The 12,174-nt window shown below is 67.0% G+C and overlaps 1 protein-coding gene across 2 annotated transcripts in view; it reads left to right on the forward strand.

The window, feature by feature from the left end:
* Positions 1-3,850: 3,850 nt before the first annotated feature.
* Positions 3,851-12,174, forward strand: part of LAMA5 (laminin subunit alpha 5) — a 42,441-nt gene continuing 34,117 nt past the window's right edge. The window contains exons 1-2 of one of the 2 annotated variants that reach the window (XM_053926350.2): positions 3,851-4,222; positions 8,022-8,174. In XM_053926350.2, the coding sequence (XP_053782325.1) occupies positions 3,962-4,222; positions 8,022-8,174 (414 nt within the window). In that variant the 5' untranslated portion in view covers positions 3,851-3,961. The remainder of the gene's footprint in view (positions 4,223-8,021; positions 8,175-12,174) is intronic. The other variant, XM_053926351.2, reaches the window with a different exon arrangement.

Below are 12,174 nucleotides of genomic sequence, written 5' to 3' on the forward strand. Positions count from 1 at the left end.
GGTCAACACACCTTCGAAATGCCCCTTTGACCCCTTCTTCTAAAGCCTGACCAACCTCTGAGGCCCCGGCCAGGTGGCTGACTGGGTTGGAGCACAGTCCCATGCACACGAAGGTTGCGGGTTCCCTTCTCGGTCAGGGCACATGCTGAGGAGGGGGTGTGCTCCCCAACTGGGGTATGCATGAGAGACAACCCATCGACGTTTCCCTGTCCCCTCCCTCTCTCTGAAACGAAGAAGCTCGTTTCTAAGAAGTGAAGCACGAGCACCTCCCGGAGAGCGTGTTCTCCGCTGCCCCAACCCCCCCCCCCCAGCTGCCAGGCTTTCTCCCACCTGCACATTCAGTTCCTCACGGTCCCTCCTTCATTCCAGACGCATAAAAGAAGCCGCAAAAGTGTCATTTCTGGGAAGCCTCTGAGATCTGGCCTCCTGGCGATGTCACCAGTTTGGCCTGATGAGTCTCGTAAAAGTTCTCTGCAGGTTCAGGAGGTTCTGACGTGGACGGGGGCAGGGGCTCTGTTGAGTTTGGGATGGAGGTAACCAGGCCCAGTCTGGGGCGGTGGGGGGAGGGGGGGGCGCCTGGAGGATCCTCAGCGAGGATTGAAGGGTGGGGGGTGGAGCAATGTGGGGGGCTTCTGAGTGGGGCCTGGATTTCATCTGAAGACAGACAGGAGCCCCTGCGCCTGGAGGAGGCCCGCAGCCGACCCAGCAGGCCCTCAGCCCCGGGTCGGATGTTATCCTGCAGGCTCCAGCCCACCAGGGACAGACTCTGACGATGCTGATTTCTGACCCCTTCCAACTCACAGCCCACTTCACAAAACCAGAGTCCCAAGGTCAGCCGGGGGCCGGGGGCAGCATCCACGTTGGACCCTCGCCTCTGGAGTCCAGATGGAGGTCACGGCGCTCACCTCACAGAGAGTCACAGCCCCCTACTTCCGAACATGCCTGATGCATGTGCTTTTCACAGGGCCTGGGCTGGCTGTCCAGGCCCACGGGGCCTGCCACGAAGGGCAGCTTAATGGGGCGCCTCTGCAGAGCGGCAGCACTGACCAGCTCAGGCCTTCCGGTGCCCAGGCACACCTAAGCCTGCCTGAGTCCCTCCCCCCACATCAGGACACCCTGGGGGTATGGCCTGTGAGCCGAGCACACAGGGTCAGAAGGCTCCCAGCAGAGGGCCCTTGCCCGCCAGCGCATGGGTCAAAACCATCTGTTCCTTGCCAGGTCAACCCAGAGCCTGGTGGCCTCTAAGTTTTCCCAGGACCACGTGCCCTGGAGAAGGCCTCTCCCAGGAAGACAGGGCCTGGGGGCAGAGCCGGGGCCTGGGGAGTGGAGGCCCAACAGGCACGGCCACCTGGTGCCGACTGTAAGCCCAAGGACGGCTGGTGCAGCTGCCTCCGGAGAGCCTCTGGCTGAGCCCAGTGTGCCTGTGGGTCCCCACACCTGCCCCCCAGAGGGGCAGCAGGGGCTCCTGGACAGGCTGCTACCGTGGGGCAGGGGCAGGAAGGCAGGCCTTCTTGGGGCACCCACCCTCCAGGACTGGGTGGTCCTCTCCTGGGGACTCAGGACAGAACGGGGCTGCCTGATGTGGGGGGAAGGCAGAGAGTGGCTGACCGAGTCCTTCCCCCTCGCTCACCTGGTGCTCTTGACTCACCTCTGGGCCTTTCAGACTCAGTTTCCCCATTTTTAAATAGGAAAGGTGGCTGGGTGGCCCTGAAGTCTGAGGAAGGCAGGAGACACACTCGCTAGGCCACTTGGGGATGAGATGGGACAGCCCTCCCTGCCCAGCTCACCTCTCCCACACCCCCCTCATTCTCCATGCTGTCCCCTCCCTGGCCAGGCACAAAGACACACGGTGGGGGCAGATAGGGGGCACCACAATCTCTTCTGTCCCCATGTCCCACCCCAGCAGCCATCAGTTGCTCCGCTCCAAGGGCAGCTGTCCCACGATCCTCCAGCTGGGCGCCGAGGCTGACTCAGCGCATTCTCAAGCAGCTGCCCCTCCTGCCTGCCCGCCCGGCAGCCAGTGGAGGCCTGGGCACTACTGGGCTCATAGGCGCCCACACAGCACCTCTGCCCACTGGCCCCTGCAGGGGTGTGGAGAAGCCTACCTAGATCAGGGGGGGAGAGGGTTCCCAGTCTCCAGCCCTGACTGCCAGGGCGTCCAGCTGTCCAGGGGATGCTGGGGCAGGAGTGTACGGCTGTGGTGTGCCAGACGTGGGGGGACGCTTCAGAAGCAGGGAAGGCTGGGCAGGTCGAATCCCCCATCTGGGACAGGTCTGCTGCTGCCCAGGGGTGGCTGTCCTTTGTAAGGGATCATAAATTAGCTCCTGAGCCGGCCTGTCTGGTGACTCCTGGATTCCTCCCTGTCTCCTGGCCACCCTCTGAGCTGGCCCTCCCCCACTCAGAGCTTCTCAGCAAAGGGAACTAAAAGTGAAGTCACAGTTACGGAGTTGGGGAGGGCGAAGGCAGGGAGGGTCGTTCCCACTGCTTGTGTCCCTGCTCCAGAGGGAGCAGGGGCCGCCCAGTCCCTGGAGGTTCAGGGACTGCAGGAGGTCTGGGCAGCCAGAACATGTGGGCGGTGGCGCAAGATTCTGGGAGCAGCTGCCGGGCAGGACCCTGCCAGGGCTGGCTGGATGAGGCCCCGTGAGCTCCCCGGCCCCCAGGACTGTCCTGGGGCTCCCACGTGGGACGGTCGCCCGGCTGGCCTGGCTAAGAGAGTGGGGGAAGCTGCCAGCCCAGCAGCTGCGACCCCGTCCCCACCCCCGAGGGCTTCCCTTGGGTCGAACATGGGCCCAGAGCCTCCCAGATGCACAAACAGCTGCGATAAAGCGGGAGCTCGGCGCTCGTTCTCTTCCCCGTTCCCGGGCATCCTCCAGCGCCCAGCATGGGGACCTGCCCACGAAGTTGGGGTCCACATTGCCCCCAGCACAGGCACTGCCTGGCACAAGGGTGGGTTCACCCCACCCCCCCAGCAGGTGCTGGATAACCATCCTCCACGGTTGGTCTTCCTAGTGCCCACCAGGCCACAGACACCCTTCCTTCGCTGCACGGTGGGCAGCGGTCCAGCCCCTCCTGATCCATTCCCCTGCTTTAGTGTTTTTAAACCAAACGGCTGGCAGGGGCATGAATGAACCCAACCTGGAAGCACGGGGTCCCCAATCCGGGTTTCCTTGTCCCTCCGCAGATGGATGCCCTCATGGCCCCCACCCACAGCCACTCACAGGGTGCAGAGTGCGCCTTCCTGCTGCCACTCGCAAGATGGGGCAGACATAGTGGCAGTGCGAGGGGACTACAACTGGAAGCCACCTGGGGAGTGGGGCGAGGCGGCCGGGGGTCTCTGGGGGACACCCTGATTAGGGGAGGATGGTAGGGGGTGGAGGTAGCCAAACATCTAGGATCCCTTGCAGCAGCTGCTCCGGACCTTCTGCAGTTTTGGGGGTGCCGGTGGGGACTCGCTGAGCCGATGATGGACAGATGTCCCCGCTGCCTAGGTGCCAGCGTGCCCGACTCCCAGCTGCCTTGCCTGCACCCGGACCGCCGGGGGCGCTCCGCAGCCGAGAGGTGCCCGAAGTTACGAAAACAAAGAGCGGAGCCTCTAGGCTGGGACCAGCTGGGCGGGTGCGCCGGGGAACCGGGGCGCGGCGGGGCGCGGGGGTGTCGCCCAGGACTCAAGCCACGCCCCGGGGGGTCTGGGGTGAGGGGCTCCGCGTTCCCACGGCCTGGCCTGAGGCCAGCAGGTGCCCCTTCCGGAGGCCAGCCGGCCGGCCGGGTTCCGAAGGGTTAAGGCTGCCGGCCGCCCCGCCCCCTCCCCCGGCCCCGGGGCGCGGGGCTCGGTCGCCCGGGCGGGCTGGGGCGGGGCCTGACGTCCACAGGCGGAGCGAGCCGGCCGGCCCCGCGCTCACACCCCACGGGGCTCCCGCGGCGCTCAGTCCCAGAGTGCGAGGCGCGCGTCTGGACCTGCGGGATGGGGAGGTCGTGCCCCGCGTGGCCGCTGCGGCTGCTGGCGGGGCTGGCGCTTCTGGGCGCGGCGCTGGAGGCGTCGGAGCACCGCGACTTCAGCCTGCACCCGCCCTACTTCAATCTGGCCGAGGGAGCCCGCATCGCCGCCTCAGCCACCTGCGGCGAGGAGGCCCCGGCGCGCGGCGCCCCGCGCCCCACCGAGGACCTCTACTGCAAGCTAGTGGGGGGCCCCGCGGCCGGCGGGGACCCCATCCAGACCATCCAGGTGAGCGCGGGCCGGTGGCCCGGGCTACGCGGCGGGGCGGGTGGGGCGGGGGACGCGGTCCTGAGGACCCCGGGCGGGGCGGACAGGGCTCGGACTCCGCGACTCCGGCCTGACTTGGCCGGGAGAGCCCCGGGCCTGGGAGAGGCCAGGTGCCGACCGAAGTCCCCGTGTCCCGCCCCGACTCTCCGGTTTCACATTTTGGAGAACCGAGCGGACCCCAACTCGGCCCTTCAGGCTCTGCCAGTGACCTGCGCGTCCCCACACCACCTCACCCCCGGGGGCTTGTGCGGGGTCCCCAGCAGCCCTGAGTCCCGGGATGCGGGCGAGGCGGGACTTGGCGGCGGTGCCCTCTGCCTGCGGGGAGGGGGCGGGCCCGCTCCTCCTTCCCGCAGGACGAGCTGGAACCTGTTGCTGGCGCCCGGATGGGACTGGGAGGGGGCGGGAGGGGGCGGGAGGGGGCGGGAGGGCCCAGGCTGCGGAGCCTCTCCCCGCGGGCTGCGCAGCGCGGCCGTGGCCTGCAGGGCGTCTGGGGACCTGGCGGGGGGGGGGGGGGGGGGGGGGGGGGCGGCAAACAACGGGGTTTTTCACTGGGGATGGGAACAGGGAGCTGCAGCCAGGGGCTGCATCCCTGCCCCACACACAGGTGGTGAGGTCTCCCTGGGGACCCTTTGGGGGCACACCCTCCCAAGTCGTCAGCCTGTAGGTGGGGAACAGTTGGTGGCCCCACACATGGACACCCCCCCAGGGAGGCAGGGCTGTGGAGACAGATCCCGAGGACAGGGTTGGCGCTGGGGTCCTGTGAGGCCCTTGGCCTGCCTAGGGTGGCCTGGGGGCGGGTGGGTAGGGTCTGCTCTAGGGCCTCCCTGACACCCTGTGCTGGGCCCATGTCTCCACCCCTGCTACCCGTTCCTAAGGAGAGTCTGGGGATCCCTGGGCTGATGGAAACAGCCCGCTCCGCTAGGGCAGAGGCCCCAGGCTGCCACCTTCCTGGTTGGGGGGGGGGGAAGGGCGTTGGACTGTGGATTAGTCGCAGTGGGTGATGGAGGAGCCTGGGCCCCTCCCTCCCTCCCTTGGCCCTCCAGTGGAGGAGCTGAGAGGGGCCACAGCACTGCCTCCCGCAGGCTCCTGTCCTGATTCACCTGCATGCTCTCCTCTACCCTGCCTGCCCCCACACACAGCTGAGATTTCAGATGGGGAAACTGAGGCCTAAATAGGTGCAGACACCTGTGGAAGCCTCGCAGCCAGACCCTGACCTGGCTGGGTGAGCAGTGGAGACCCTGGCCCTTGGCCCATCTGGTCGATGTCAGGGATGGCATGTGTGTGGGGTGTCCAAAGCTGCCCCAGGGGGCCTGGCAGAGCCCCGCTGCCCCTCCATGAAGGCAGTGAAGCTCCAGGCCTCCTCTGAGCCCCAGACCAGTCCTCTCTGCCTGCCCAGGCTGCCTGACCCCAGGGGACAGGCCCTTGAGGAAGGCCAGCAGCCAGGTCCCTGCAGGGAGGGGCCCTGCATGCTCCCTCCTAGCGCCTAAAGGAGCAGTGGGGGAGCCGGGCCGGGGCTGTCTCTCCTTAGCTCTGTGGTTTCCTCCCACAGCCTCAGTCTCCTCATCTGTAAAATGGACACGGTGCAAGGGCCTGCCTCACCTGCGTTTGGAGCTGGGGATGCCCTCTGTCACACAGGGCCTGTGGGGAAGCTGGTGGCAACCCTGGTGCTCGGTGCCAGGGAGCCAGCCCTGAGTGAACAGCGTCAGCCTGCTCACCCAGCCCATAGTCGGGCAAGAGAAGCCAAAGTCTTCCCTGAAAGCCGGCAGCCCTCAGCGAAGGGCATCTTGGTTCTGAGGCTGCCGGGTGAGGCATGGCAGAAAGACCGGCCGCCATGTGGACACCATGTGACCTTGGATAAGTCCCTGGGATGGCCAGCACTTCCGCCCTCTCCTCTAGGAGCAGGGGGTCTGCCCAGCGCCCTGGCCCCTGCTGGGGCTGGTGGTAGGGCCTTGCCCACCGACCCCAGTTGGAAGTGAGTGGCCTGGCACAGGAGGTGCCAGGGAGGTGAAGCCCCACTTCTGTCCACCCACAGAGCCCAGGCTTGTGCCGGCATGGGGGCTGGGTCACAGAGGACAGGGGCCCGAGGCTGCAGGCTCACAGCTCCCAGTGGACCTCCTGGAGGAGCTAGGACAGAAACTGGGGTGGGGATCCCAGCGGGGGCCTGGGTCAGCCCAGCTGGGGGGAGGGGCCGTGGCCCAGAGGGCTGCAGGTGAGCATGGGAGGAATTCAGGTCTGGCCCGGAGGCCACAGGGGAAGCCAGGGGCTAGGCTGTCGAGTGGTGACTCACTGGGAGGGGAAGCTGTTATTGCTGCTCCCCATTTCCTCACTGTGCCGGGCAAGACCCTCGGCAGCTTCCCTGTCCCTGTGGCTCCACCCCCCAGGTGTGGCAGTTCAGGGGCAGAGGGCTCAGGACCACAGTAAGGGACAAGGCAGGCGTGTCCCTCCCCCAACCCCAAGCTCTGCGCGCGCCTGGGGAGGCCGTGAATGCAGAGTCACTGACAGCCAGACAGCTCCAGGTCTGGAGGTAGAATAAATAAAGTGCGGGTGCCCGGGGGCATCAGGCCAGCGTCCTGGGTGGCCTAGAGCTAGGTGGGGGTGCTGCAGAGGAGGTGACGTCTGAGCTGAGACAGAGGACTGGAGATCGGGGTGCGAAGGCCCCAGGCAGGAACAAGGCTTGCCGTGGGGAACCCAAAGCACCCAGCACCGGGTCCTGGAGCCCGCTCTGCTGCCTGTGGGTCTCACCCTCCCAGATGCACGGTGGGAGCCTGGGAGACGGGGGTGGAGAGTCCCACACTCCCACCCCAACTCCTAGGACAGGGTCTGGCCCCCTAGGAGGCCGGGCGGTGCAGTGGCCGCCTTTCCCAGCAGTGGCCTCTCGGGTTTCAATCTGTGCCAAGTCCTGGAGGGCTGCCTTTGTGTGCGCAGGGGTGCCAGGTCTGCTTCCCTCTGGGCCGGGGGTTGGGCTGCACTGGGCCAGTGACCAGGACCCGGCCCTGCCCCCACCCCACCCAGGGCTCCCAGCACCTGCTCCTCCCCGATGGGGACAGCAGGCCAGGATGCTGCTGGGAGCTGTGTTCTCGGAGGACAGGCCCCTGGCAGGTGTCTGGACTGTGACAGAAGCAGCTGCCAGCCCTGGGGTGGGGTGGTTAATCCTCGGACGGCCGAGGCAGGTGCCAGCCTTACCCCCACTCTTCAGATGGGGTCACTGAGGCTTAGCAGCTGCCGTGACCTGGCCAGGCCCCAGGGCTCGGAAGCCACAGGCCCAGTAGGTCCAGGCCCCGGCTGCTGGCTGCCCACATGCCTCCACTCCAGGGCCAATCCCCGAAGGCCGCCAGAACAGCTTAGTTCTGTCTCTCTGGAGACCCTAATCCAGATGACTCTGGGTGAGAGCCGAGCAGGGGTGGTGGGAGACAGGCCGCTGGAGGTGGGGAGCAGGTCTGGCCCCTTTCCCTGCCCCAGCTCCAGCTCCATTGGCCTTCTCTCTCTTTACTGAGAGAGAGGGGCCTTTGTACAGACGGCCCCTCTGCCTGGAGCCACCTCCTCAGAGAGGTCCACCTTGATTCCCCCACACACACCTAACACGGCGTCCCTCTGCCTCTCCACTGTCTCGGTTCCTTCTAAGGGGTGTGCCCAGAGTCGGGGACACAGTAGGCTCGGTGATGAGTGAGCGGGGTGGGCCGAGTGATGGGGGAGGGCGACCGGAGGCCGCGAGAGGTCCCAGCCGGTCCCGGCCGTCTGACCCCTCCCCACGCCCCCACAGGGCCAGTACTGCGACATTTGCACGGCTGCCAATAGCAACAAGGCGCACCCCGCGAGCAACGCCGTCGATGGCACCGAGCGCTGGTGGCAGAGCCCGCCACTGTCCCGCGGCCTGGAGTACAACGAGGTCAACGTCACCCTGGACCTGGGCCAGGTAGGGTCCCCTTTGTGCCCGCCGCAGTCCCCACCCCCACGTTTCTGGTGCGGGGCTGCCTTCCACGCACAGGCTGGAAGGCGAAGTCCCCACCAAGCGCGCATGGGTGCCCGCCGGGCGTCTGGGCCCAGACTGTCTGTGGGTGGCAGGCCCAGGCAAAGGCGTGGCCGTGGCACCTCCTGTGTGCTCTTCCCACCTCCCTGCGGCATACGGAAGAAGCGGGTGCCGGCCTGTGGGGCCAGGGAGAGCGGGGTGGGGATGCTGTGGGTCCCGCGGAGGCGGCCCGGCCCTGAGCTGCAGTGTTTGCTAGGAGGCATTCGTTCCTGCACGGGGAGCTGGGCTCAGGCCTGCTGGGGCGGGCAGGGCCCCAGGAATGTGGAGGAGGACGGGGAAGTGGACATTCCTGGGATACCTGTGCCGGAAGGCCACCTTGGGGTTAGGTGTTCCTGCTCCGGGCCCTGTGCAGGCAGGAGGGTGAGGCCGGGCGTTTTGGAAGAGCCCCCTTGGTGGGCCTGCTGGGTCAGACTCGGGCCGGGGTGAGCCCTGCTCTCTGTGTGACTCTGCCACGTGCTGGGCCTGTGACATGGACCAGAGGTCCTGCTGCCCCCTGGAGGGGGGGAGGTGAATGAGGCCAGACCTGCCTAGAGTTGGGGCTACAAGGCGGATCCTGCCAGACCCCACCCCGTTGGGGGCAGGGGAGGAGTCAAGTCCAGGGGCTAGAGTCCAGGCCGGCTGGCCACTGCCCAGTCGTGTGACCTGGGGCACCTGCCCTTTGCTGAGCCTCCTCCCGCTGGGACCCTGCATGTCAGGGGAGAGGGGGCGAAGTGTCTCACATAAGCTGGCTGGCAGGGTAGGCCCTGTGGGCGGGCTTGGGGCACACTGCCGGGTACCTCCTGCCCTGACCTGCAGGCCTGGCCCTGTGGCCAGGTGGGCAGTGAGGGGAGTGGGTTCAAGTCCTAACAAGTGGCCTGAAATCTCGGGGGCCCTGGCGTGGCTGTTAGTCTGAGGGGAAAAGCAGCCTGAGAGGAACGGAGGTGAAGATACCTGGAGGGAACTGGGGAGAGGCTGCCCCGCACAGGCACCCGGCCTGCAGGTCCCAGGTCTGGCTGGGCTCGGCCTGCTCTCCTGTCCCAGGGAGCCAGGAGGGCGCCACAAAGCCCCATGTGGCCCGGGGTCCCCCTCTCTGGTACTGCCGGTGGGGGGGAAATGCAGCCACCCCGACCCAGGGTCAGTCAGAGGGAACTTGTGCTGAGCTGGTGGGTTCTCGCTGTGCCTGCTCCTCCCCTCCCTGCCGGTCAGGCCTGGTGGGACCGGGGGAGTGGCCAGGGCCCTGGCTGGGGGCACGGTGGCCCAGTCTCCATGGCAACCCCAGAGTGGCCTCAGAGAGGTGGGCACGGTGCCCAGCCCAGTGCTGTGGCCCTGCCCCCTCCCAGGGCTCTGTGACCCCTGTGACCCCGGGAGCCCAGCTTTGCACACCGGTCAGGGCCAGGGAGGGGGTTCACCGCATGTGCGTCCTGCCTCTCCAAGCCTCAGTTTTCCCAACTGTAAAATGGCCCAAAGGGGAAAGGGGTTGGGGATGGAGACCGGTCCTGCTCGCAGTGGTCTGGAGCAGAGGAGCCCACGAGGGCAGGAAGGGAGGGCTCTGGTGGCCGGAGCGCTAGGAGGCATTTGGATGGGCAGACCTGGAGCGCATCCACCTGGGCCCTCTAGCCTGCCCGGGTCGGTGATGGAGCGGTGGGCGCCCATGGTCAGACTGGGGCCATCCCCAGGGCAGGACCCTCCGAGTGCGCTCCTTGGTGCAGATGAGAGACAGGCAGGCGGGAGGGGTCTGGCTGAGCTAACCCGGCCCAGGGGTCCCGACCCCTGACTAGGGTTCCGCTTTGGGCCATCACTGCAGGCGAGGGTCAGGGTGGGGCTGGGGCTTCCGCCAGGAAGTGGGGTTGAGCGGGCAGCGGGGTTGGGCACTCCCCGTGGCAGGACGCCAGCTGCCTTTGTTCTGGGATCTGGAGCGGATGCCTTAGAGGGGGTGGGGGCAGCCAGCACTAGGCATCAGGAGGCCTCCCTGCCCCTGGGAGGGCTGAAAAAGATGCCCTGGGCCGCATCCCAGCTTCATCTCACGCCTGGTGGGTGGGCCGGGCTTGCTGGGAATGTGAACCGTCCCCCCTTTCCATGGCCACGCCAAATCCTGTTCTGATCATTCCCATGGGGGTGGGTATTGGACCCTCTTCCTCCCCAAGTTGCAGCTGGAGAAACTGAGGCTCCAGGAGCCACATCCTGGCTGGGAGGCAGGAAAGAGCCAGGGCCTTGGCACCTGCCCTGCTCGAGGCACAGACCTGGGCCGGGAGCCTTCCAGCCTGAGAGAGCCGTCGTTGGTCTGACCCTTGCTAGTTGCCAGCATCGGAGTGGGTTCTCCCCCTGGCTGGTTCCCTCTGATGGGGCAGGTCCACCGAGGCTGCCGGGGTGCAGACCAGAGGGCCAGGTGGAGGAGTCCAGCAGGGCGAAGGTGCAGAGGGAGACTGGGCCAGCCTTGGGGGTGGGCTGGAGTGGTTGCTGGTGAGGCCAAAAGTGTAGGTTGGGGGCTAGAAATGCCAGGTGAAGGGTCTGTGCCCTCCCTGGGGGACAGGACACCAGGTGGGGTGCCGAGGAGCAGAGCTCCAGTGAGAGTGTCCCCGGACACCTGGGGACGCAGAGCACCTGTGGGGAGGGGGGTGCAGGTGTCTGGAGTGACGCAGGGCTTGGCCCCGGCTGGTCACCCGGCTCTGTGCCTCAGCTTCCTTCTCTTTACGTGGGGCGAGAGGGCACCTGGGCACCTGCGTGAGGGGCTTGGCTCCTCAGCAAGCCCCCGCCCCAACAGCTGCTTTGGCGGGCCACCCTCTGAGGCTGGCAGGCTCTGGGCTCCCTGGGCAGGGCTCCTGGTCCCAGCGTGCCCACTGGCTGGCTCCCTGGGGCCCGGCCTGATGCTCAGCCTTGTAGCCGGTCCCCCAGCAGGGTCAGTGGGGTGATGATTCAAGGGGAGCGGCAGGAAGTTCGCTCAAGGCTGGCCAGGCTCTAGTTACAGAGCCGGGCAGCCAGGACAGGTGTGGGGGCTGGACCGGACACGGGCCCTTGAGCTGGGCTGCCTGGGGAGGGCGGGGGGGGGGGCACTGGGGGGCCAGCCAGAGGCACCTCCTGTTCCGGCACAGGCCCGACTCTCCTCGTGAGAATGGACGAAGCCTTGCTGGAGCCTCTGCTCCCAGGACATAGGGGCTTCTCGTCCCTCCCCCGTGCGCCGCCCACCCCTGCCACACACGCCAGCTGGGCCACCCACCTCTGCTGACTCTGGGGGCTTGCAGATGCCCCGCCACCTTGCGCTGGACTCCCCCAGGCCCAGCTGCCCCCTAAGGCTCCTGTTTTCCGTCTGTTTTTAAACAACCCCCACAGCCTCCTGCTCACCAGAGACTAAACTGTTTGGGTTTGGGGTCCTCTTGAGGTAAACTCCACTTCCTGTGGCCTGGGGCTGACCATCTGGCCTGACCTGGGGTGGAGGGGAGGAGTGGGGAGCTCTGGGCTGAGGCTGGGGCTCCGGACAGCCCCTGGAGGTAGGGGGGGGGGCTCTGAATCCCCTCCCCCGGCCGGCCTTGCTGGGCCACGTGGGGCCTGGCCCTCCTCTCTAGCCTGTGAGCTCCTACTCACTTGTCGGGGGCCCCCACCCCCACCTACTCCCTGAAAGTCCCCCCACCCCTGCTCCACACACTTGTTTGTTAGGTGCCCACCCAGCAGGGTCGGGCCTCCGGGCCGCTGCCTGTCCTCTCAGCGTTTCTGTTTTGTTTTTCCACGCCCGGTCTCCCCCGGAGCCAGGGCCTCCCTTCCCGTGTGCTGTGTGGGGACAGCCGGGGGCCGTGGTTATTTACCGGGTTGCAGGCCTGAGTCCAAACACCTGCCTGCCCTGCCCTGCCCCCTGGCCCTGCGGTGACCTTAATCTCTACCAAGGTTCCCAGAGGGGTGCCTGCTGAGAGGGCCG

Source organism: Desmodus rotundus, chromosome 6, assembly GCF_022682495.2.
Source record: "Desmodus rotundus isolate HL8 chromosome 6, HLdesRot8A.1, whole genome shotgun sequence".
NCBI lineage: Eukaryota > Metazoa > Chordata > Mammalia > Chiroptera > Phyllostomidae > Desmodus > Desmodus rotundus.